The following is a 25017-nucleotide window of genomic DNA, read 5'->3' on the forward strand; positions in this document are numbered from 1 at the left end:
CCCCGCCGCTTGCCTCTGCCTCCACGCCGGTCCCCTCCGCTTGCTTCTGTCGCCGCAGGTCCCCCAGAGCCTATTTTTGATTGCAGCGCTGTGTCGCTCCGCCGCCGCCGCGACTGCGCCGCTGGTCCACCGCCGCCGCGACCCAAAGTCTCTCTTTTTAATATGATGTAAAATGCAGATTTGAAAGTCCAAAGTCTCTTAACTATGGGCCCTACAAAATTAAAAACAATTTATATACTTGAAATAGATGATGACACAGAATAGTATTCTTATCAAAAGGGAAGAATCAGGGCATCACAGGGAATAAGCAGTTCAAAACAAAACCAAATCCAGCAGATATGTCCTATAGCTCAGAGTCTTGCACCTGGGGCTTGTCTTCTGTCTTCAAAGGGCCTCGGCAGCCCAATTCTTCCAGTTCTGCCACCTGCAACACCCGCAGCATCTCTTTAGGCTTTGGCCAGCTGCACGCCACACTGCAGCTGTCCTCGGTGGCCATTCCATGGTTCTTCCATCACCAATATCCTGAGGTCTCCGTTGTGAGACACCTGAGGCTTCACTTCACTATTGGCTTCTCAGGGCCTCTTTGCAAGGACTCTGACCCTGTGACAAAGTGCCAGCCTCAGCTGCTCTCCACGAGCGCCTCAGTCTTGCATCTTTTGTACCATACAAGCAAGTACCATGTAGACAACACTAAGATTGACAAGCTCTGCTGGTAGTTGGAGTTACAAACAGGCCCTGCTGGACCACAGCTGTATCGGCGGCTTGTGTGTGCTCCCCTGAGAAAACATTTTCCCCCAGGAAAGCACAAGAGCTTCAGTGAAGTTCTTCCATCACTGCTCGCAGTTTCCAGCCCCTGCCTGAGCAGCACACACAGATTCTTAGCCAGAATGTCACAGGGAAGCCTTGTCTGGTTGGCTTTCTTCCTCCTCAACTGTCTGCATTCTTTTTAAGACCCTCCCATTTTTAAAGTGTGTGTGTGCATGTATGTATACACACACATGCATGTCCATCTGTGCGTGCATGTCCACTTGCGTGCAAGCACCTACAGAAGAGGACATCAGATCTCCTAGAGTTGTGATAGTTGTGAGCTGCCTGGCATGGGTGCCGTGATCCAAACTGGAATCCATAGAGCATACCTTGTCCCCCCACCTCTCTCCCTATGCTTGTCTTTTACGCTCCCACTGTAAAGCCCAGTATGCTTTGCTCATAGCACTCAACTGTTTCTCCAGTTACAAGTTCTCCCACAAAATAGTGGAAAAGCATGAAAGCCACATGGTCATGTCTACCCCAGCAGTGACCGTGTTTCCTCAGTTCTTGCCCTGGTCTGGGTTCATCTGTTGCTGTGGTTAATAGCCTCACAACGAGCAGTTTAGGGAGGTACGGATTTATGTTTGCTTTCAGTTCCAGGGTACAGTCCATCACTGTGAGGAAGAATAAAGGTCACGGGAGCTTCAGCTCACATCCACAGTCAGAGCAGAGAACATGAGTGTGTGTGCTGCCCCTTTGCCCCCTGTGACAGCTCCTTTCTCACTCACACAGTTCAGGACAGGTCCGTGCTGTCCATCCACCAGTGATGGGCACTTATTACCTCCATATGTTGGCTCTCGCCAGCAGTGCTGCAGTGAACATGGACTGTGTGTCCGCATGGGACTGCTCCATTTTCAGTGCTTCCATCCTGTTTATCACAGTGTTTATAGTAATCCGTATTCCCACCAGCAGAAGGTAAGAGTTCTTTCTTCTCTACATCCTTACCAGTCATCTTTTATCCCTCAGAAGAAATCCTGAATGGAGTGTTGTGAAAACTAGAGAGATTTCTTACAAATCTTTCAGTAGAAAATCTAAATATAATAAAGATAAAGAATTGTTGGTAACAACCATTGAATTGAATTATATATTTATTAGAGAACTTTTTACCCCTTTTCTTTCTATTTAAAAAAAAAATAAGTGTATGGGTGTTTTGCCTGCATGTATGTCTGTGCACCATGTACATGCTATGCCCTTGGAGGCCAGGAAAGGGCATTAGATCTCCTGGAACTGAAGTTACAGGTGATTATGAGCTGCCGTGTGGGTGCTGGGATTTGTAAGAGCAGCCAGTGCTCTTGACTGCAGAGCCATCTCCATTCCCAACCTTTTCCTGTAATACATTTTCATGACATTTATGGGAGGGCACTCCACCCTGCTGCATGTACTGAGTCAGAGGACAGATCACTCTCCTGTCCTGCCCTGTTGGTCCAGGCATCGTGCTGAGCCTATCAGGTGGTGCCAGTCCCGTTACCTCTGAAGCACTTGTTGGCCCTCATGGAGAGCTTCGGAAAATCAACCTTCTTTTAGGGATGGCCTTAGATGTATAGGAAAATCTCCATGCTAAATGCAGTCCACAGAACATTCATATTCTGACCTTGACTCAAATTCAGCTGTTACTAACATTTTATTCTCTTTAGAATACAGTCTCTCCCCGCCTACCTGTGTAGCTACATAAGTCTACTTCTGAGCCACTGAGACAGTTACAGCCATGGCTGCTTTCCTCCAAGTATTTCAGCATGCGTTTCCCAAGACTGAGAATATTCTTTACATGCTGCAGTTTACTTACGAATTTTTATTCTCTTTAGAGCTGTGTAGTAGATGTGTCATCATCTTAGTAGCTCTCTGTTGATACAAACTTTGTGTTTGGGGAGAAAAAGCTAAAGAAGGCAGATAGCTAATAAAAAACAAAAACTAAACTAAAAGGTATCTAAATGTCTACAGTAGGAAAGTTGATAAGACATGTTAAGCTTTTCTTGACTGCATTAAACAAATGTGGAAATAAATGGACTACAGCTCTGAGGAACAGGAATGGATCTAAGAAACATGCTGAGCTTAGAAAGCAAGACTCAAGTGAGTCTATGTAAAGGGATCTCGTTTTTTAGTATGAGTTATTGCTGATTTAAGTTCACGATACCAGGAGACTGCCTTCAGTGGACAGAGGGCTGGGGAAGGCGGATACTGGGTGGGGCTCATCCATAGAGATAATGGCCTAGTTCCTGAGCGGGTAGTAGGCTCACAGGATCATCCATAGCGATTAGTTCCTGAGCGGGTAGTAGGCTCACAGGATCATCCATAGCGATTAGTTCCTGAGCGGGTAGTAGGCTCACAGGATCATCCATAGCGATTAGTTCCTGAGCGGGTAGTAGGCTCACAGGATCATCCATAGCAATGTTGTTCTAGTTCCTGAGCGGGTAGTAGGTTCACAGGTGTTCACTTTCCTGTCTTAACTTCAAAGGTACAAATGTGTGACTTGTGTCCTTGTGTGTTTCTCAAAAGTTTAGAGGTAGTTAGAGGACGTTGTCCAAGTGGGGTCCCTCAGAGAGGCCTCAGGCAGCTTATGGTTCAAGGGTATTTCTGTGTCTTACATCTCCGCTGTGAAGCATAAATTCTTCATGACTTAGGACCATATTTGCTGGTTCTATCCACAAGAACTGTGTGCGTGGAAGAGCTTAGTCTGTGTGGTTGAGCTAATGATAAGAGAGCAATATGAAACAAAATACATTTAAACACTTCGCTTTGGGGAGAGTTCAAATTGATTTGCTGAAGTTTTTATTTTTCCACCCAAACCCAAAATTTCTAGACTGCTTCTGACATAATTTTGTGTAATACATCAGAAGTCCATTAAGGAGTAATATTTTGTTTTTTGTTTTTTAAAATGGGCTGGGGAGATGGCTCAGTGGTCAAAAACACTGGTTGCTCTTCCAGAGGACCTGGGTTCAATTCCCATCACCCACATGGCAGCTCACAACTGACTGTAACTCCAGTTCCAGGGTATCCAACACTCACACAGACAAACATGCAGGCAAAACACCAGTGCACATGAAATAAAAATAAACAAGAATTCTAGTAGGTCTGTATAGTAAATTCCTGAGGTGTATCACTTCTGTTTATAAGCTAGGGCATTTAACAGTAAGAATCATGGGCGTGTCAGTATCAGCTGTGAGAGAAATCACTTTGTTAGCTCTGTGATCCTCGCCAGACCTCAGCAGTCCTCGACAGTCCTTCCTCAAGCCAGCAGTGCTCAGAAAAGGTGTCTATGAGGGGACATTTATATTGCTTTTAGAAGAGCCATACTAGTGCCAAGTGAAACTGGTGATTTCATGTGGATTATCTGTGATTTAGTTTGATCCTGTGCTACTACACCCCAGTACCCAGTGTGCTCAGCCCACGATTCTCCTCCCTGCACTACCCAGGAAGAGAGTAGGAACTTGCTTTGCTCTTGATATTGACAGGTGTAAATCTGCTGAAAAAAAAAAAGCCACTCAACTCTTCCAGCATCGGTTCCAAGTGGGGATTATCCGCGCCACTGGACACGAGTCCTTAATCTCCTTTAGTAAGAGGCTGTGACACTGGAGCACAACAGTCAGCACAACCCAAAAGTTTGTTCCCAGCTCTGATCCTGAGTCCGGAACAAGTCCCCGTCTCTGTAGGTGGCAAGTCCTCCCTGGTTGTCAGTTCCTAATTGTATTTGTTCGCAAGACTTAGATTTGACTGTGCAAATGTTTGTGAGAAAGTCCTCGGGGACCAAGGCTACATACTCCATTCACGCACTGCATTCACCACATGACACAATGAGCATAAGAAGTACCCTTTGTTACTACACAGTAAACGTGTAACCATTAAGATAATTGTAGCAGTCTGAAATAGCCTGGCAAGCTCTTTTATGAATCATAATATATGTGAAATTCATTTTATCCTTTCTACATAAAGAATACATTCTATGGTGTTTATGTGTGTGTGTGTTTGTATGTGTGTGTGCTTGTGTGTGTGTGATAATTTTATTCCTTGTCAGTTCTCGTGGAACGAAAGTTTTGTGATAAATTTGGATGCACAGGTGCATCTAGTGCTAGCTAGCTCCTTTCTAGCTGGATTTCAGCTCCACAGCAGCCGGGGCAGGGTGCGGCCGGAGGAGGAAGTCGGCTCTGATGGGATATTGTAATGTGCTTTATCACAGGAGCCCTGTTGTGTAACAGAAACTCCAGCTTGTTCTCGCCTGTCGTAAAGCATTGCTTCATGAAGGGAAATCAACTCACCGGAATATTTGTGAAATTCAATTAAAATGCTTTCCCAAGCACTCTGTTTTTAAATGCATGCTGGAACAATTTATTATAGCCTTGTGGTCTTTTACAAAACATACTAATTGGGTGATTCCCTCGGTTGTAATTAATGGATCTGTGTTACTCTAGAAGTCTTGTGTCACATCTGTATCAGGTGGAGTGGTGGCCTACACCAGCCTTGACTTTTTCAAGAGCAGGGAAGGTCTGGCTGCTGTGGCCCAGGGTTTGTCTAACAGACAGGCGGCTCTCCTTCACTGTGTGCCTTGCCTGTGTTCACAGAAGTGCGTTCACTCCACTACAGGGTGTTGAAACTTTTCAGTGGAAATGGCTTTCACTAACAAAGGAGCATTTTCTTCCCCTCCCATGTCTTTGCTTTCCCCACTAAGTCTTGGCCTCTTCAGCAGCTGCGCCTCCTCCAGAAGTGACAAAGGTGTGATTGTACTTAGAGATGGTCACAAAGATAATGGCACCTGGGTTTGTGTCGGCTCCTGGGGACTGGTTTTCTTATGGGTTTGGCTCTATTTTTGTTATTTCAGGAGGTTTAGCCTGCCTTAAGAATTCCAAGAGCAACCACCCCACTGAAAAAGGTTTTAAACCCCTTTCTGGCTCTCCCAATGGGAGCTGTGTCTTTCCATTAGCTGTTCTTCTAGTTCTTGGGGGGCTCTCAGCCCAGGGACAGTCAGTAGGAATGCAGTGGGACCCCAAGAGTGGCAAGTGGGTTGTTTCTTACAGGCATATGACTCCAGGCAGTCTGCTGAGCCGACAGTACGCACTTTAGCTTCGTTTCTTCCCACCATCTCCTTTTCTGAGTTGTGACTCCCAGCCCCAAGTGGGCAGCGTTTGTGGTATGTTGTTTACTTAATTAACTTGACGATAACATGTCTTCATCCCTTCTGATTCATTTTTAAACCAAGGTTCTAGATATACAGTGGCGCTGCTTCTGAAGCAGTGTTTGCTTCTAGCAAACATCATTCGAGTCTTCTTATAGAGTTAAGCTGAACACCTTGTCTTCTTCAGGGAAAACTCTGTCCACACAACAGTTAAGTCAACAGTGGAGCAAAAACTTTGGCCCTAGCCACACTGGTCTCCATTAGATACAGTTTATCTGCTGATGACCGACAGGCAGGAAGGCAGCATCTATCTTTGGGGCCATGATTCTTTTATACGTTTATAAATAGGTACTAGTTGGTGCATATATCCAACCGTTGACCTTGGCTGTTTTTCTAACTCTTCCTCTTGAGAGTTAACCATTTCCCATCATGTCACTGTACTTGGTTAGCGGGGCTGAAGAAGACAACAGAGTCCTTCTGCAGTCCACACGCTGTGTTCTGAGTACTGACAGCAGCATTCTCGCCTCCCTCCAGACAAGCAGAGAGAAAAGATGTAATGCAGGCTCAGCCAAACCCACTGAGTGGCACCCTGCCATGATGATTCATTTCGCCTTGAAGCAATCATACACCCTTTGTGAAACTAGGTCCCTTTTGGTTGAAGGAAGAAAAAGGCTCTTCCAGAGCTGTCAATCACTGCCTAAGCAGCACCAAATGGAGGACTTAGTGGATCAGGTTAGCACACCCCGCCTTCAGACCTTCACCCTTTCACTCAGTAAGTCACATGTGCCCTTGAGTGTGCTTGTGCAATCTCTGTCAGAATAACAATCTGACAGCATGAAATCCACCTAAGGAAAATGAAGCCAAGTGTAGTGGCAACAGGTGTCTCCAGCTCCCTCGGTCCCACTGCTCTCGGGGGTCACTACTGCTAGACAGTACAGAAGCCCACTGAGGGCTTTTGTTCCTGGCCTCCCATATCTTAAACATCACTGAAATGAGTGAGCATGTGTGTGCGTCTCAAAGAAAAACCAACTGAGGATTTCTGCCACTGCAGAAGAAAATAAGGATGGAAACCACTGTGTTTGTGTATTAGTTCCCACACACACTGCCATATTGTGCGCCCTGGAGAGGCTTCACCGATCCATTGGAACACCTCCAACTTTAGTAAGCATAAGACTATGGCACACCTGGCACCCCAACACTCAGAAGGATGAGACAGGATGGTGAGACTGGGAAAAGCTTGAGCTATTTATTTAATGAGAGACACTGTTTCAAAAAAAAAAAAATTAGCCAGGCGAGGTGGTACACACCTTTAATCCCAGTACTTGGGAGGCAGAGACAGGCAGATATCTCTGAGTTCGAAGCCAGCCTGGTGTAGAGAGCTAGTTCCAAGACAGCCAGGGATACACAGAGAAACTCTGTCTTGAAAAACAAAACAAAAAATTAAATATAATAAATTTTGAAGTGGTGGCTTAGCCGTATCGTCTTAGACCCAGACTGCTCAGGAGATCTGGTTATACGATCTGAGCGACGCCGCGGTAATAAGCATCTTGTGGTGGTTCCGGAGATGCTGCTCTGCGGTGCACAGAAGCCTTATCTCTTGCCTCTGTCCTTCCTTTGTAGTCCACACTGAGCCACAGAAGGTTGGACTAATTAGCTGGTAATCCAGGGGTCAGTGGGAAGCAAGACGCTACTTCACCTTTCTAAACAAGCCGAGCTCTGAGCAGGACCCCCACACTGCTGCTTTGGGGTCCTCTAAGCACACTGTGGGCTCCGCTTTCCTACTGAGAACATGCTACACCTCCCTGCAAAATGTGTGGGACCCTTCCCTTGGGGTGTTCTGCAGTCTCACCTGAACATTTAAGGTAATTACATGCTGCCTATCTGAGCCTTAGGATCTTGTGAATATCAGAGACCGACTGCCCTCTCTGGATTAGGGGCAGTAGGACAAAGACAAAAGCATTCCTTTTCTAAAACCAGACTGAGGAGCAGTATGGGCCTGCAAATAGTCCTGTCAGTGGGGCTGTGGGGTGCGTCCATGGTCAAGCCAAACCTTGTCTCGCTGACAGCCTCCCCTGGGACAGGAGTGGGGTTCAGTGGTGACTTAATTATTTTTTTACCTCATTTGTGGCACTGAAGGAAAAGCCCTTCATCCTGCTCTGGGCTCACTGAATAGTAATCAGATGCATCAGGCAGAGGTCTCCTCATTCTGTATGCCCGAGTCTTCTGGGAAGAAGGACCCTATCTCGGTGTTATGTAACTAGTGGTCAGTTTTTACTCTACCAAAGCATGCCTCCCCTGCTGACATCAGATCAGGTAACTGTTGAGAAGTATAGAGTTTATACATGTTGATTTTTTTTTTAAAAAAAACTGTCATTAGAGTTCAAACCTGGGCACCACCACTGTGCACTCCTCCTGTATACACCACCCCATTGTGTGTACCACCATCCCTGTGCACACCACCACCCCTGTGCACACCACCCCATATGTGTACCACCATCCCTGTGCACACCACCCCATTGTGTGTACCACCACCCCTGTGCACACCACCCCATTGTGTGTACTACTATCCCTGTGCACACCACCCCTGTGTATACCACCCTATTATGTGTACCACCATCCCTGTGCACACCACCACCCCTGTGCATACCACCCCATTGTGTGTACCACCATCCCTGTGCACACCACCCCTGTGCACACCACTCCTGACTTTGTTGTTGTCGTCACTGCAGTGTTCTGTATTTCTGAAATTTATGATCACAGTTAGTGATGAAACTTAAATGTTGCTGACATAATACAGTTGTAACATTGATGCACAGTACCGGTGGGAGACCGCCTTAAACAAATGGAATGTTACTGCATGCCCCTTAGTCATCCTTAAACATTCTGGTTCATTCATAAATTTAGAAATTGGCTCTGTTTAAAAATAAATTTTCCCAGGACTGGTTGTTAATATGTGTAATCCTAAAACTTGGGTGGTAGAAGCAGGAGGCTCACAAGTTTGCAGCCAGCCTGGGCTACCTAATGAATTTTAGACCAGTTTGGGTTGCAAAGCAAAACTACAAGCCAAGGAAAATACTTATATAGGAAATCTAAAAGTGGCATCTAAAATGCCAGCTTGAGATTAGAAAAGTTTAGAATCTTCATGAAGTATAAGTGAGTAGATTTACATTGTGAGTGATTGTTTTCTCCTCTGTTCGTATTTGAAAAGATAGTAGCCAGCTCATGACAAGCTGTTTAGATTGATGGATCAGCTCTTTGTGTGGCCGTTCTGAAAACATACTTAGTGTACTAGCCTACCAAATTGCTGCTCATTAGCGACCTGTTTGTCAGGGTTTGTCATCTACTAAATCACTTTTTTTGGGTGAGGTGATTATTTTTCTAAGGGGCCGTGTAGTGTTTTGCTTGAAGGTAAAGAGTACTTACTTATGTCTCCTCCTTGCCTTATTTAAGAGGATTAGGGACTGCCATAAATCCTGTCAGCAATGCTAAAATTGTCTAGCTTCAAAGATACTCCAGGCTCTCTGCAGAGAAACAGAGTTCTAAATGATTTTTTTAAGGAAACAGACACTTCCCTAAGACTGATGCAAGTTTTATGTTTTTTCTCTTTTAAATTGGCAACTTAGAATACAGTTAATAGTATTTTAACATATAAGTTGAATTACCTGTTTCAACGTTAAGAAGATTTTAAAAGAACACATTGCCACTTTGAACTGATAGTAGTTCGCTCTGTATTCCCCAGCCGTAGATGAATCTGTGTTGATAACATAGCATGGACTATGGGGCTTTTTGCTCCAGGTAAAATTCATAAACCTAGATAATGAAATCACATTAAAATAAGCACAATGCAGGGATAGCTGTGATGACACCGGAAGGTAAAATGAGCACGGATTATGAAGTCTAGAAGTCAGCACAGAACTGCTTCCTGTAGACCTAATCCTGAACCCTTGTTATATATCACCCCTGTCCCTTCCATCTGTGAAGCATTTAACATGAAATTTTATCAAAAAAATTATGATTCCTTCAGTTGGCTCCCAAGCCCGTTAACACGTTTAGTAGGCGGGAAAGATGCAACTCAGTAGCAGGACTTTCCAACAACTCCGTCTTCCTGAGCTCCAAGTGGGGAGAGATTGGCCCTGATACTAGGGAAAAGTTTTACTAGTAAGCCCTTCAAAAGTAGAAGGTCTGGGGCTAGACAGGCTCTGGGCCCTCAGCGGGATGACATGCACCTCCACCCCTTCCCAAGAAGAGAGGAAACAGTGGAGTGCCTGCTTTGGGAAGTGCTGGGTTGGAGGTCCGCACCTTCCCACAGAATTTTGTGGGTTTCCTGAGCTACGGTCTTCAGACTGTTTCCCCACGAAGCTGCTGTGCAGAGCAGTTTACTTAACTGGTACTGCCTGCCTCCTCCCCTTTTAATTTTTACTGAAGTAAACTGACATCTGGAAAACGCACATGTCATAACCATGTGCAGCACAGTGGGTTTGCACAGCCCAAGCAGTCACGCCTTCAGCCTCCAGCATCTCCCCCAGCCTACCATGGAATCACAGCTGTCCTGACGTAACTGTGCACAAGACTCAGCCCCAGACTGCTGAGCCCTGTCCTTCTTAAGAAATGCATCCTTCTCTTATGCCTGGCGTCTTTCTTTGAACTTTATGGTTTGAAACCTCACATTGCATGTAGAGCATGCATTTTATTGCTGATTCACGTTGCACTGTGAGATGCCAAGATCTACTCATCAGTCCCATCCCATCAGACATTCATGTTGTTTCCTGCTCTGGCTTCTGCAAACAGTGTGGTTATACAGTGTCTCGTATGTGTTTGTGTCTCAACAGGCTTGCAACATTTCTGTCAAGAACAGCTTTAGCAGGGTCCCCCTTGGGTTTCCTGAAACCCCATGAGATGCTGGTTTATAACACCAGCACGTTCATAAGCTTCATGTGGACAAATGAGATGCAAAAAAACAAGGGCAGAGTATGTTCTCTAGAAAACTCCAGACTTTTTAAATTTCCAAGAGGATTGTCCATGCCTTTATGTATGGGGCTATAGTATGAAGTTGAGCTGCAAAGTTTTAGCTTGTAGACTTTGAGCTGGTGTTATCATCCTCACGGGAGCATGTCTATCAGGTCACTGTAGGCTGCTCCTGTGAGTGAGCTGAGGATGACTGGAGAATAACAGGAGAGGAGGGGGGGGGGTGTTAGAGCAGTGACGACAACGCTGTGACTTGAGTGGATTGCCAAGTAGAACTATTTGACATTAAAATTGCCAAGTTTATGAGTATTTACCTTTCACATTTTTCTCCATATTTTAAGTTTTATTTAATGACTACCTAGTACTTTTGTGTGTGACTGGGTCTCCCTGTGTGGTCGTGACTGACCTGAACCTCACTCACTGTGTAGACGGAGCTGGCCTTGAACTCAGACATTTGCTTTCACCTGTTTCCAGGTGCTGAGGTGAAAGGTGTGCACAGCCACGCACAGCCTAATAAATACACAGTTCTCTTACCGCATTTGTTTATCTGCTTATGTTGTTGGGGGAGGTACAAGTGCCCAGTACACATGCTATGTGGTATATACGAACCTCAGAGAACAACTTGTCAAAGCCAGTTCCCTCCCTCCACTATGTGGGTCCCAGGGTTGAACTCAATTCATCAAGCTTGGTAGCAAGCATGTGTACCTAGTGAGTCATCGTACCGACCCACACACTACTTTTTAAAAAAGATTTTATTTATTCATTCATGCATTTATTTATTTATTTATTTACTTATTTATTTGCGTGTGCGCATATATGCACATGTGCATGCAGGTACCCATGGAGGCCAGCAGAGTGTGCTGGCTCTCGTGGAGATGGACTTAAGTGACTGAGTTGAGTCACTTGCTGCAGGTGCTGGGAACTGGTCTTTGGTCCTCTACGAGAGCTCTTAACTGCTGAGCTTCCTTCCCCATATAGTAATCTTAAATCAGAAAATACCTTTAAAATAATTTTAAGAAAATATTTTTTTTTTGTTTCTTTGTTTTGTTGAGACAGGGTCTCCCTATATAGCTCTGGCTCTCCTGGAACTCACTATGTAGACCAGACTGGCCTGGAATCCAGAGATTCGCCTGCTCCTGCCTCCCAGATTCTGGGATTAAAGCCATGTGCCACCACTGCCCAAAGAAAATATTTTTAAAATAATTTTTGTTGCAATAATTACTGTCTTGATTATGTCTTTTTAAATTTCAGTCTTGGCCTGACTATGAAGACATCTATAAAAACATGATTGAAGTCGCCATATTTTTAGATTTACCTCGTTTTCCAGACATAACTGAAGATTGCTACCTTCATCCCAACGTCTTGTGCATGAAATATTTACTGGAGTTCAATCTCCCTGGTGAGCTGTGGTGTTCAGGGGAGGAGGGGAGGCGGTACCTACGTCATCTTTTAAGCAGAACAGAAGGGCCTTTCTTTCAGCTGTAGACTACTCAAGCTACCTGAGGGAGTCCCTACTAATAGGAATTTAATTCAAATGCTTTCTTAAAATAATTCAGACCATACAACATGGTTAAAGGGACACTACTGAGAAACAGAGGTCTAGTTCTGAATGACCTATGCTTGGAAGAACTCATGTGGTTTTTGTGGTGGGTCTACGTGCAGACAGAGCAGTGAGTTTCTCAGCGTGGGCCATTGATGGCCTGTGTGGAAAAGCTACGCTCTTTACCTGAGAGCATTAGTGCTGCATAACAAATCTAATTTAGAACAAAAGTACCAGCCAAATGTGATGTCAGCCCTTGAGAGGTGAGAAAGAGCTCAAGGCTGAACTGAGCTAGCTGGGGAACCTTCTTGAACAGCTACCGTATCCTGGAGGCTAACCCACATAGTGCTGGAAGCCTGCTAACGTTCGCACGTGTGGAAAACAGCGAGCTCTCTAGGGCGGCGAGGGCTGTGCTGAGAGTCAGAGCATGCAGAGCACACGTGCCAGGCAGCCCTGGATGTCACATCAGACTAGAAATGCAGAGTGCTGCTGATGGGGAAGGGCCTAGGGTTTCAGGTTCTAAGTCTCCCGTGACTCGACTTTCTGCTGTAGATATAGCCTACACTGAAAGCTTAGTTTCTTTGGGAAAACAGAGAATCTAACTGAGAGCTTGTTGAGCTTCCAGGGCTCCCATGGCACCCAGCAGCCGGGTGCTTCCTGGAGGTCCATCCCACACACAGGTTAAGTATTCCTTGCTGTAGAGACATGGGCGAGGGACAGGTACGGAGCAGCACAAAGCTGATGTGTGGCTGTCTGCATGCGACCCCAATGTGTCCCACACATAAATGTTTCAGGAAGTCAGGTAGGACTGCCAAGATCCACCCATTACTATTTCTACACTGGCCTCATCTGCTAGTATTATTTATCAAACATTGCTTTCCAAATTCCTACGTGGCATCACATTTTAAATAAAAGGTTTCTGGGTAAGGTGTTTCAAGCCTACAGAGTACAATCCCAGCCTCCACTCCAGAGACTAAGGCATTAGTCGTGAGTTCGGGGCCAACATGAATTATACGGCAAAAACCTGCCTTACAAACAAAGCAGATATGTAAAGACACTTGGTGAATATGTATATTACTGTGGCCTAGTGAACCAAATGATTTAATCTGTGTTTAACTGTTTACTTTTCAACAGACGAAATGCACAGTTTGACCTGCCAAGTGGTAAAGATGACTGGAATCGGAGAAGTGGACTTCCTGACATTTGATCCTATAGCTAAAAAGAAAAGGACAGTTAAATATGACGTGCAGGCTGTGGCTGTCATTGTGGTAGTGTTAAAACTACTCTTTTTGCTGGATGACAGATTAGAATGGTAAGTTGATGGCAGATGGCTCTTTACCACACTGACTCCATTTTTTAAAAAAAATAACAATGCCAGGCGGTGGTGACGTGTGCATCTAATCCCAGTACTTGGGAGGCAGAGGCAGAAAGATCTCTGTGAGTTCAAGGCCAGTCTGGTCTACAGAGCTAGTGCCAGGACAGGCTCCAAAGCCACAGAGAAACTCTGTAGGGTTTCTGTCTCTGGGAGGAAAAAAAAACAAAAACAAAAATGGGAAGAAATGTAGCATAGTTTTTGCTAGTTACTCGGATTGTGGGAACCAGTGTTTTCCAGCAGGCTGTGGTGTCTGGTGCACTGTAGACACGGGTTTCTAGCAAGTACCTCAGCTACCTGATTATGCCTGCTTCTGAGCTGGCAGCATCTCTCATCAGCCCTTATATTTCTGGATTTTAAAGCATTATACATTGTAAAGGATAATTGGCACCCTATCAGGCTCCTTTAGGCTCCTGGCACCACATCTCTCAGAGATTCTTTTCGATTCTAACAGTGCTTTGCAATGTTTTTTTTTAATATTTATTTATTTATTATGTATACAATATTCTGTCTGTGTGCATGCCCGCAGGCCAGAAGAGGGCACCAGACCTCATTATAGATGGTTGTGAGCCACCATGTGGCTGCTGGGAATTGAACTCAGGACCTTTGGAAGAGCAGGCAGTGCTCTTAACCTCTGAGCCATCTCTCCAAGTGCTTTGCAATGTTACTCTCTTAAAAGTCACAGGGATGAAGATCTTCAGGGTCTTCTTCCAGGACAGTGACTGCTCTCCAGCTTTTCTGCTTTCCCCTGTCAAACCTGGGGGTGGTGGAGCACACCTTTAATCCCAGCACTTGAAGAGATGGGGGCAGGCAGATCTCTGTGAGTTCAAGGCCAGTCTAGTCTACAAAGGAAAGTTCTAGCCCAGATGGAGCTACCCAGTGAGACCCTGTCTCAGAAAATTAAAGTCAAATAAAAAATTCAGTGTCTAGACACATGCCATCTAAAGAAGTTGTCTTGTGGTTGTATTCTCCAGGTCTTACTCTGCGCTTGCTGAAACATATAATGAAGAACACAAAGAAGGTACATGGATTTTGCGTCAGTCAAATTGAAAAGGGGTTGTAAATGATGGATTAAAAGGTAGTCAGTGGCCGGGCAGTGGTGGCGCACGCCTTTAATCCCAGCACTTGGGAGGCAGAGGCAGGCGGATCTCTGTGAGTTCGACACCAGCCTGGTCTACAAGAGCTAGTTCCAGGACAGGCTCCAAAGCTACAGAGAAACCCTGTCTCAAAAAACAAAAAAAAAAAACAAAACAAAACCAAAAAAAAAGGTAGTTAGTGTGGAGGAGAATGATGGACAGTCACATACATGTGTGTTCGTATGTGTACCACCTGGGCCTTGTGCTGTCTCTTCCATCTGTAGGTCTGACTGTTGTATCTGTGGCTACCAAGAGACTCAGGTGGTTTCTCTTTTGTTCTACACTCATCTGTTGTTAATTCTTGCTTGCTGCTCGCTAGCCAGACAAGACCATGAGCTTCTGCAGCAGTGTGGTTTCTGGGGCTGCCTGTGCTGGTCCCTCTACATGAAGTGCTCTTCGGGCTTCTTCCATGAGCAGCATTAATAGCACTTTCCTGCCCGCTCCCCACAGCCACTCACTTCACACCAGTCCCCCTTTCCCAGAGCCAGAGCTGATCACACCTGCCACCACTGCTGCTGTCCAGACTTCCACTGGGTATTCATGGAATATAACTAACTCCATGTGGAATAAAAGCTAATGGCCTAAGTCTATCTGCCCTTCTGTCCCTGTTAGACTGCCGGTGTTTGTAAACTCGGGTGACTGTGTGGCGTGCAGTTTGTAGCTGGTAAGTAGACAGATAGCTGCTATGCATGGAACACATGATTCTGCATAGCTTGGCCAGCTTGCCTACACTGAACTATGCACCTGGCCTCTCTTTGCTTTTTCATTTTAAGACAAGGTCTCACTAAATTGCCCATGTGGTTTGTGTCACGTTGTACTTGACTTACGATCCTCCTGCTTCAGCCTCTCAAGTAGCTGGGTTATAATCAAGTGCCCACAGGTTCCCATTTCCTTTTTGAAAAGTTTATCGTGTAGACACAATCCGTGTAGTTTTGTGTCTACACGAATTCTTAAATTCAGGAAGGGTTCCTGTTTGTAGAAAGATTTTTGCTCATTAGTTTTAGGAGCTTGGGTTTAATATTCTCAGTTCATGTGTTTTCCATAACATATGTGAAGTGAAAAACTCCTTCCTGTCCAGTGCTTACAGTAACATGTACATAGGGTTGAACTTGACATCTTCTGCTGCTCCTTCAGTGCTAGAGGCAATGGTCGGTTATGGAGACATGGCTAAGAGATCACTTTGCCATGTTGTGTAGTAGGAGGCCGCCCAGACTCCTGAAATAACCACATAGAAACTGTATTAATTAAATCATTTGGCCTATTAGCTCTAACTTCTTATTGGCTAGCTTTTACATCTTAATTTAACCCATTTCCATTATTTTATATTTTACCATGAGGCTCATGGTCTACTGGCAAGGTTTCAACATGTCTGTCTCTAGCGGCAGCTCCATGGCTTCTCCCTGACTCTGTCTCCCTTCTCCTAGCATTCAGTTTACCTTTCCCCACCTATCTCTACTCTACCCTATCACAGGACTAAGACAGTTTCTTTATTAACCAATGGTATTCACAGCATACAGAGGGGAATCCCACATTAATGTTATCCTTGTAGACTTCATAGTATGTCTCCCATCAACAGCACAGGATTGTGGTCCATGCCCTGTACTGCCCTAGGTACCATCCCGCCATCCCCTTGAGGAAATTGGGAGGGTCAAGAACTTGAGTTGACTTAACTCTTAGTTTTCCTCTGCCCTTCCAGTTCTTTGGGTGGTTTCCTTTCTGTGGCTGTATGGCCTTCAAGACTGTATTGTTTGTTGATATTGGCCAGATGAAAACATTTGTAATTAGACATGAAAGAGGCCATTCTTACTGGAGGAGAATAGAGAACTATCCTGTGTATACTTGCTGTGTCCAAGTCTGTTGTCTCTGTGCCTGTGTCTGCTTCCTTCCTCATGGTTGGACTCTCTAAATTAGGAATGGAAGAATAGAAACAGGTCCTGAGGGAATGCCAGTTTGGATTGATCCGCCGTAGCAGCACAGCGTTTTTCCCAATCATGTGCTTCTCACCACAGTTCTGCCAGGGACTGGGGTGCACATGCTGGGTGTGGGAACTGGGGAAGAGAGGTCTGGTTGTGTAGCGGCCTTCTCCAAGAGGCAGCAAAAACCCTTTAAAGCCTAGGAGAAACGTGTAAAGGACATTCCAGGACAGTCTTGTGGGGCCACAGTATAGGTCACAACTTACAGGAGAGAGTGGCAGGTAGCATGAGCGCTGCTGTGGAGACGGTGGCTCTGATCATCCTCTCAGAGCTGTCATGGAAGTGTTCTATTTAGGAATAAATTCAGATGTAATAATGTGTTGTTTTAATGGACGAGTTCTACTGCTAAGCATGGGTTTCATTTCTCTCAGATAAACCGCAGTTTGATTTCAGAAAATGGTACCAAGTTATGAAGAAAACCTTTGATGAGAAAAGACGACAATGGGAAGAAGCAAGGGCCAAGTAGGTCCCCCTCCTCTGCTCACCTGCCCCGTGTCCCCTCCTCTGCTCACCTGCCCCGTGTCCCCTCCTCTGCTCACCTGCCCCGTGTCCCCTCCTCTGCTCACCTGCCCCGTGTCCCCTGTTTTGCACTTTTCAATGTGTATCTTGGTAGCATGTAACCTTTCTCCAGAAATGTTGGTTCTGTACATTCTAGTTAGTTGATTTTTTTTTCTTTAAGGAAGGCAGAAAATAGAAATTTATGTGAAAATGGGTTGTCATAGTGATACCAAGAGACAGGTGTTCAGCATGCCCAGGGACTCTGTGGTGGCAGTGACTGATATTAGTTAGTGGAGGCTGCCACTGCCTCTGTGTATTAGCACACTATCATATACTGTATAGAGGATGATTTGATATGGGACCCTCTAGACAGCCTATACCCTGGGGCCTAGTGTCTCCCTGGAAAACGGATTGTATAAATAGATTTATTCCTTTTGGCTGCAAAATACTCCTCTAATGTAGCTAAATGTTAGTATTTTGAGACATACAACTGATTCTAACACTGAAGTATGAATTACTTATTATTTTATTTATTTATTTATTTATTTATTTATTTATTTATTTATTACTTGGGGTGGAACCAGGACTCCCTATTGCTCTGGACATTATCTTTTGGGCTGTCAGATGGTCGTTAAGACGTTTCTGAAGTTAACCATGGTACTCTGCATGAGATTATGAAGAACGCTGGTAAAAACAATCATCTAAACTAGCTTAGTAGGCGGCTTCGACAGCTGCCAGCTTAGCACAGGATTGAGAAGAACCTGGGTGAAGTTCCAGAGCACATGCAGAACTCATTGCTGGGCTGGGGGAGATGGCACAGCCAGCAAGCATCAGGACATGAGTTCAATCCCCAGCACCCATGTAAAGGCTAGATGTGAGTACACACCTGGAATCCCAGCACTGGAGACAAGAAACAGAAGGATCCCTAGGGCTTGTGGGCTGCCCAGTCTAGTCCAGTTAACAAGAAAACAAGGTGAAGTGGGTCCTGAAGTTGACCTCTGGCCTTCACACGTGCGCATATAAGCACACAAAGGAAGAATAGAGGGAGGGAAGATGGGAAAGAAAAGGCTCGCTGATCTCTTGGGTTAGGTAAAAATTTCTTAGATATAACATCAAAACCATGATCCATAAAACAGAAATTGGTGAGCTGGAGAGATGGCTCAGTGGTTAAGAGCATTTACTGCTCTTCCAGAGGAGTTGGGTTCGATTTCCAACACCCACACAGCAGCTCACAACTGTCTCTGACTCCAAGACCTGACACCCTCACAAGACATACTTGCAGGCAAAATACTAATGCAAATGAAATAAAAGTAAATAATTTCTTTAAAATAATAGAAAAAAAAGAGAAACTGGTAAATTGGACTGTAGAGGGGAAATCTTTCCAAAGGTGCTTAAGAGAAAACAAAACCTAGACTTAGAGAAAACAGCTGAAAACTGGGCGTGGTGGTGCACACCATTAGTCTCAGCACTCAAGAGGCAGAGGCAGGTGGATTTCTGAGTTCAAGACCAGCCTGGTCTACAGAGTGACTTCTAGGATAGTGAGACCCTGTTTTTTTTAAAAAAAAAAGTGAAAGACAAAAAAGAGTAGTTGAAGATTACATATATGATGAAAGATTTTTATTTATAAAATATAAAGAATTCATAAAATAGGAAAACAACTCAATTTTTCAAATGAAAAAACTGAAGATGTACAGGATACACAAGGAAAGATGTCTACTATAATTAGAAGGGTCCACTTTCAATACAATTGCATATACCAAGTATTGGGGTCTAAAATGGTACAACTACTTTGAAGAGTTCAAGTAAAATGAAAATTTATGTTCCCACAGAAGTCCATAAGAAATGCTTTTGTCACTTTTGCTGGTGATGAGAGAGAGTAGCTGGCATGTCCACACCACACAGCCACACAGCCCACTTAGAATACAAACCAAAGCCTCCCATCCAGCCAGCAGTGACTCCTGAGTCTTACATGCTAAACAGAGGGCCAGAAGGTTGCATGCCATGCACGTCTATTTATATCACATTCTGAAAATGGCCAAGCTTACAGGGTGAAGACCGTGGCTACCTAGATGAAGGGTGTGGGAAGGACGACTACAAAGGGCCCTGGCTATCGGAGCGCTGGGGCTGTCTGCGTTAGTCACAGTGCTGATTACACAGCTAGTGAGAATGCTAATTGGAAGTGCCCTGAAAGGGGTTTCATTAGATGTAAATTACACCTTGATCCTTCTTCCCAAACAGTCAGACAAGCCAAGTAAAGATGAGGAAGTATAGACAGGATCTAGCTAGAAACCCAAGGCCTTTGTGGTGTGTCTGTTTGGGAACCTCTGTGTCCTGGGAGAAGCAGGCAAAGGAGGCTGATATCTGAAGAAGACTCCACTTCAGAAGGGTATCCAAACAGTTGGAACTTTGTCATCTTCAGTCACTCTCCCATCTTTTGGGCATCTGGCCTTGTGTGGTAGTAATGCCTCCTTGATTATGGTGGTGGCCATTTGTCTAGGCCTTCATTACCAGTGCACAAGAAATACTGTGTAGACCCAGCTCCTAAGGAAAGCGTAAGAGTGGGTGTTCCTAAGGCCGTGACTATACAGGGTACTTGTTACACTATCACTTAGGAAAATAAATGATAATTGTAAACAGATCTCTTAGAAAATCACAGACTTACCATAGAGCTAATGACACCTCACTGATATTTTGTTGTTGTTTTGCTTTTTGTTTTTTTGGGTTTTTTTTCCAAGACAGGGTTTCTCTGTGTAGCCCTGGTTGTTCTTGAACTGACTCTGTAGACCAGGTTGACCTCAAACTCAAAAATCCACCTGCCTCTGCTTCCTGGGTGCTGGGATTAAAAGTGTGTACCACCACACCTAACTAATTTGAATTTTTTAATATTTGAGAAAAATCTCAGTTCCTAAATTTGGTAAAGTGATGTTTGTCACTTAGCCCTAACATTACTAAAAAGTCCACATGTATTTTGTTAACTAACCCTTAGAAATGAGAAGAGTATCAATTTTTAAGTTTTATAGGTAAATAGAGATATTTGTGGTTTTGACTTCCTGCTCCTTAGTGTCTTTTCTAGAAGGTTCTGCTTGTGTCATGAATACCTCTGAGCCAGGCAACCAGGCACTCTAACAAGCACTAGATATATCACATCTAATGCCTAAACAGGGCTTGTACAGTGTAATGTGGTGGTTGTTTCTCTTGTTATTAAGACAGAATCTCATGGAACCCTGATTGGCCTCAAATTCACCATGTAGTTCATGCTGGCTTTGAACTCCTGAGTGTTGAGATTACAGGGCTGTACCACACTCCTGGCATCACATAACAAGACATGTTATCTCTTTTATTGTTGTTGTTGAGACAGGGTCTCACCATGTCATCCTGGCTGCATTCTGAGCACTGGGATTAAAGGTGTTCTCAATCACCACTCCAGACCTCACAAATATGGCACAGATTACTCCCATAACAGTCCTGTAAGGGTAGGAAATGGCACAGAAGCTAAATGTGGTTGTTGGTTCATTTATTCATTTATTCCATTATAATAAACAAATATTTAAGTTGAATGCCTACAGTGTGCCATCCCATCTCTTTTTGTTTGTTTGTTTTTGTTTTTCAAGACAGGGTTTCTCTCTAGCTTTGGAACCTGTCTTAGAACTTGCTCTGTAGATCAGGCTGGCCTCGAATTCACAGAGATCTGCCTGCTTCTGTATCCTGAGTGCTAGGATTAAAGGTGTGCACCACCACTGCCCAGCCATCCCATCCATTGTTAACGAACACTTCAGTTGAATGCCTACTGTATGCCCTAGAGGGTATAAAGGAGATAAGACAACCTCTGCCTTCCAGAGCCTCCGTGGTCACTTGGGCTGCTAGACCCTGGCGGAAGCAGATCAGACCCTGTGACTCCATGTCCTTTTCTGCTGCCATGGTGTCTTTTTTTTCTTTTAGAGGCCTGAATCAAGATAAATATTTTTATTGCGATTTCTAGAAGTCTCCTCCTTTAGGTAGCACAGGAAGGATGGACGTGAGCTTAGAAACACGTCATCATCTTGTCCCACACCAGCAACCTCTCCTGGGCCGTTCACTAACTGCCTGGACCAGAGATGGTTATGTCACCATTCATTTCTGGTCACCAGTCACCTGCAGGAATGCCAGATGGCACTTAGCCTTTGCCCTGGGGTGCAGGTCGGGGACCCTGTGGACCAGCTCAGGCCAGCACCTCTCTCTCTGTGATGAACACACCTTTTTGCCCTTCTGTAGACGTAAGTCACAAACGATGCCACAGCAGTTTGGAATTATAATTAACAGGGTAGTATTTATTTAAAGGGGAAAAAACTTACAGATCACCGTCAGCCCTCTGTACGACCAGGAAGGGAGTCTAGCCGCCAGCCGAGCAGGAAGTGAAGAGAGCGAGAGGAGGAAGTGGCCGCTTTTTTAAAGGGAGAGAGACCACGCCCCAATGGGCGGGTATCTCAGCGGCTATAGGCTGGAGGAGCGGAAGGACCTCCCGCAACACCCTTCCCCTAGGAGGAGGTTGCCTTTGCAGGCGAATGGATGGTCTTAGGTCTGTCATGCTAGAATCTGGGCCATTCCTTCTTCTCACCAGGAAGAGGATGTGTGCCAGAGAAACTGGCAATCACTGTCTATTTTGTATGAGGTTCTAAATCAGATTCCTAAGGACAGCACTCAGAGATGAGCATTTGGGGCAAAGGCAGGAGAAGAAGCAATGAGAGTAAACAGCACGGTTGTGTGTGGTGATAGAAACAGTCTCTACTGCATGCTGTGTAGTGGTGCCTAAAGGGTCCCTGACTCCTGCAGAAATGGAAGCCCTGAGAGAATGTAGTCAAGTGCCTGGAGCCCCTGAGCTTCAGGTTCTGCCTCCATCTCTGAAATGTGTGGACGTTCGTCCCTCATTCTGCTTCACTTCTTTCCAACCGTGTGTAGATATTATTGGAAAACCAAAAGACCGATCTACCGTTCGCACATCGACAAATCAGTCGCGTATAAGAGAAGAGGTGAGTCTGCTGGTTCCTGTTGGGTACCAGGTAGCAGTAGAGTTGGTAGTTTCAGCCGTCTGCACGTGGAAAACCAATGCATAAACACACTTCCCACTCGATGGGGATGTGCTCGTGTCTAATTCCTGCCAAAGGAGAAACCACATAGACATCCACATCCGGGAATTTGCCTGCATCTTCACAGCAGAGCTTAAGGGCCCAGCAATATCTGTGACTGCGAGAGCTCTGTTGGGAAACTGGCCCTGAGATTGTCTGGTGTTCTTCTTCAATCATTGTTAAGTAACTGCCTGAGGCCCCTCACGCAGCTCCAGCCTCACTTAAGGCCACCCGCATGTTACTGCGGTTATGAAACCAACTGGGTGCGAGTGTGCACTTAGAAGACGAAGGGAGGCGGCTCCTGAGTTGGAGACCAGATTGCCCCCACCCCACCCCCACCCCACAGGCTAAGAAGCCAACACTAGTCCAGTCTTACAAATCCTGGCTTACTTGTGAATTGACCTTTGCCTCTGCCTTCTACCTGCAGAAATGGTGAAGAATCTTCAGAAGCAATTCAGTGCCCTGCTTGGCACAACACCTGTGGTGGAAAAGAAGGCCCCTTCAAGTTTTCAGTTCAGCTGGACTGAAGGAGACACCGATAGCCCTTGTTTCCATGGACATAGCCTCCAGGGACTCCTGATAACGAAAGGCCAGTCCTTGATAACCAAAAACTCACTGTATTGGCTCAGTACCCAGAAATTCTGCAAAAGGTATGTATGTTTTCAACACTCCAGAAGCATGAGGCATGATGAGGCCTCCTGCTCTGCTGAGGAGTATCCTTTTCTTTTCTTCCATGAAGTTATAATATAATCACACTATTTCCTACTTCCCTTTCTTCCTTCCAGACTTTTCCAAAACCCCTCCTTGCTATCTTTCAGATGCACTATCTTGCCCCCTTTTAACTGTTACATACATGTATGTATGTATATACATATGTATTCCTAAATACGTAAGTACACCCTGCTCAGTCTTTATAGTGTTATGTGCATGTATGTTTGCAGGGCTGACCATTTGCTATTGCATAACCAAGTGGTGCATTATTCTCTGGGGAAGACTGTTTTCCCTGCTCTCGGCATGCCTTATGCCTGTAGTTCGAGGCAATGTCGAGGCCTCGTGGGCTCCTCTCCTCCCCATCCATTTTGGCATGTCTATTGTCCTGTTCAGCTCGAGTTTAGGCAGTTGTAAGACTTTATGGGTGTAGCTTCCGATGTTAGGCGACATAGTCTCATAGCAAATTCCTGGTCTTCTGCCTCTTACATCTCTGTCCCTCCTCTGCTGAGTGCCCTGAGCCTGAGGTGCAAGACTACTTTGTAAATGTGTCCATTAGGACTGGGCTGCACAGCTCTGCATTTTGATTGGCTGTGGTTTTCTGGACTGGCCCCATCTATTGCAAAGAGCAGTTTCCTCGATGAGGATGAGGACTGCACTTACTCGTGGATGGAAGGATGGACATAGAGTGTAGTTAGGATAGTAAAGTGGGGGTCGTAGGGTCTTCGTTAATTAAAAACCAAATGAACAGACAGCAAAATCCTGGGAACTTAGGGCCACACACACATGGATCACACTGCTCAGAATGATGACCCAGGGGTGGGTGTGTACCTGTCTTTAAACATAACTTCGGGCTAGACCAAACATTTCAGAAATCGAGACTGGTACAGTAAGCCCCTCCTATCCCCAGCTTAGCAACCATAGACACTGTGAAGAATTTTCTCTTCATATAATTAAGGACCTCAGCAAATTTCCCAAGTTTCCTTTGAAGTCATAATACTGTTTTAACCATATATACAGGCAGAGGGATTTGGGGGTGTCAGTGGATGGATGCCAGAGTTTCTGAGTTAATAAAATAAAATTATTATTTTAAGATAATTTACCTCCTTTTCCTTCCCATTCTAGCTACTGTAAACATGTGACAACCTATGAAGAGTCAAACTTTTCTCTGAGTTACCAGTTTATACTAAACATCTTCTCATTCTTACTAAGAATAAAGACTTCTGTTCTCCATGAAGAAGTGAGCTTAATTGAAAAGAAACTTTTTGAAAAAAAATACAATGAATCAAAAAGGAGGTCAAGACCCAAAAAAGTAAGAAGACACTGAGAACCAGAGAAGGGTGTGCTCTATAGGATAACATCGGATCTTAGGGAATTGTGGAAAACACATTATTCTATACACATACATATTGATATATATCTTTATATGCATTGTAAAATATGTGAACTTTGAATTATTTTCATAAATTTTTTTTCAGGAAAGTAAAAAATTGTGTAAATGACACCTGGAAACCTGTATTCATTGGATTTTAAAGCTCAACTTTCTTTTTCCAAGATGGGAATTAGCCATTTAGTTCAGACGGAGAACTCAGTGTGCAGCTCAGGCTAGCCTGGAATTCACTATTGTAGCCCAGGCTGGCATCAGTGCATCTCCATCTTGAATCAGGGATTGCAAGCATGCACCAGCGTGACTGGCTTAGAATTTGCTTCTTAGATTAGATTACACTCCACTTTTTATAAAGCTGATCCCGGGCAGGTCAAAGATCTAAACAGTGTAAGGATGCTGAGGACACAGGATGGTTGATGCTGGGT

The 25017-nt window shown here is 44.8% G+C and overlaps 1 protein-coding gene across 2 annotated transcripts in view; it reads left to right on the top strand.

Annotated features, from left to right (window-relative positions):
• Window positions 1-24707, top strand: part of Taf1b (TATA-box binding protein associated factor, RNA polymerase I subunit B) — a 77317-nt gene extending 52610 nt beyond the window's left edge. Inside the window, exons 9-15 of one of the 2 annotated variants that reach the window (XR_003378639.1) lie at window positions 12128-12275; window positions 13551-13728; window positions 14763-14809; window positions 17269-17359; window positions 22331-22401; window positions 22925-23386; window positions 24331-24346. Coding sequence is in view for 1 of the 2 variants with exons in the window: in XM_013353534.2 (XP_013208988.1) it covers window positions 12128-12275; window positions 13551-13728; window positions 14763-14809; window positions 17269-17359; window positions 22331-22401; window positions 22925-23147; window positions 24331-24532 (960 nt within the window). In the remaining variant the exon portion in view is untranslated. Of the gene's footprint in view, window positions 1-12127; window positions 12276-13550; window positions 13729-14762; window positions 14810-17268; window positions 17360-22330; window positions 22402-22924; window positions 23387-24330 lie in introns of both variants that reach the window. The other variant, XM_013353534.2, reaches the window with a different exon arrangement.
• The last annotated feature ends 310 nt before the right edge of the window (window positions 24708-25017 follow it).

The sequence above is a fragment of the Microtus ochrogaster genome, unplaced genomic scaffold (genome assembly GCF_000317375.1).
Source record: "Microtus ochrogaster isolate Prairie Vole_2 unplaced genomic scaffold, MicOch1.0 UNK10, whole genome shotgun sequence".
Lineage (NCBI taxonomy): Eukaryota > Metazoa > Chordata > Mammalia > Rodentia > Cricetidae > Microtus > Microtus ochrogaster.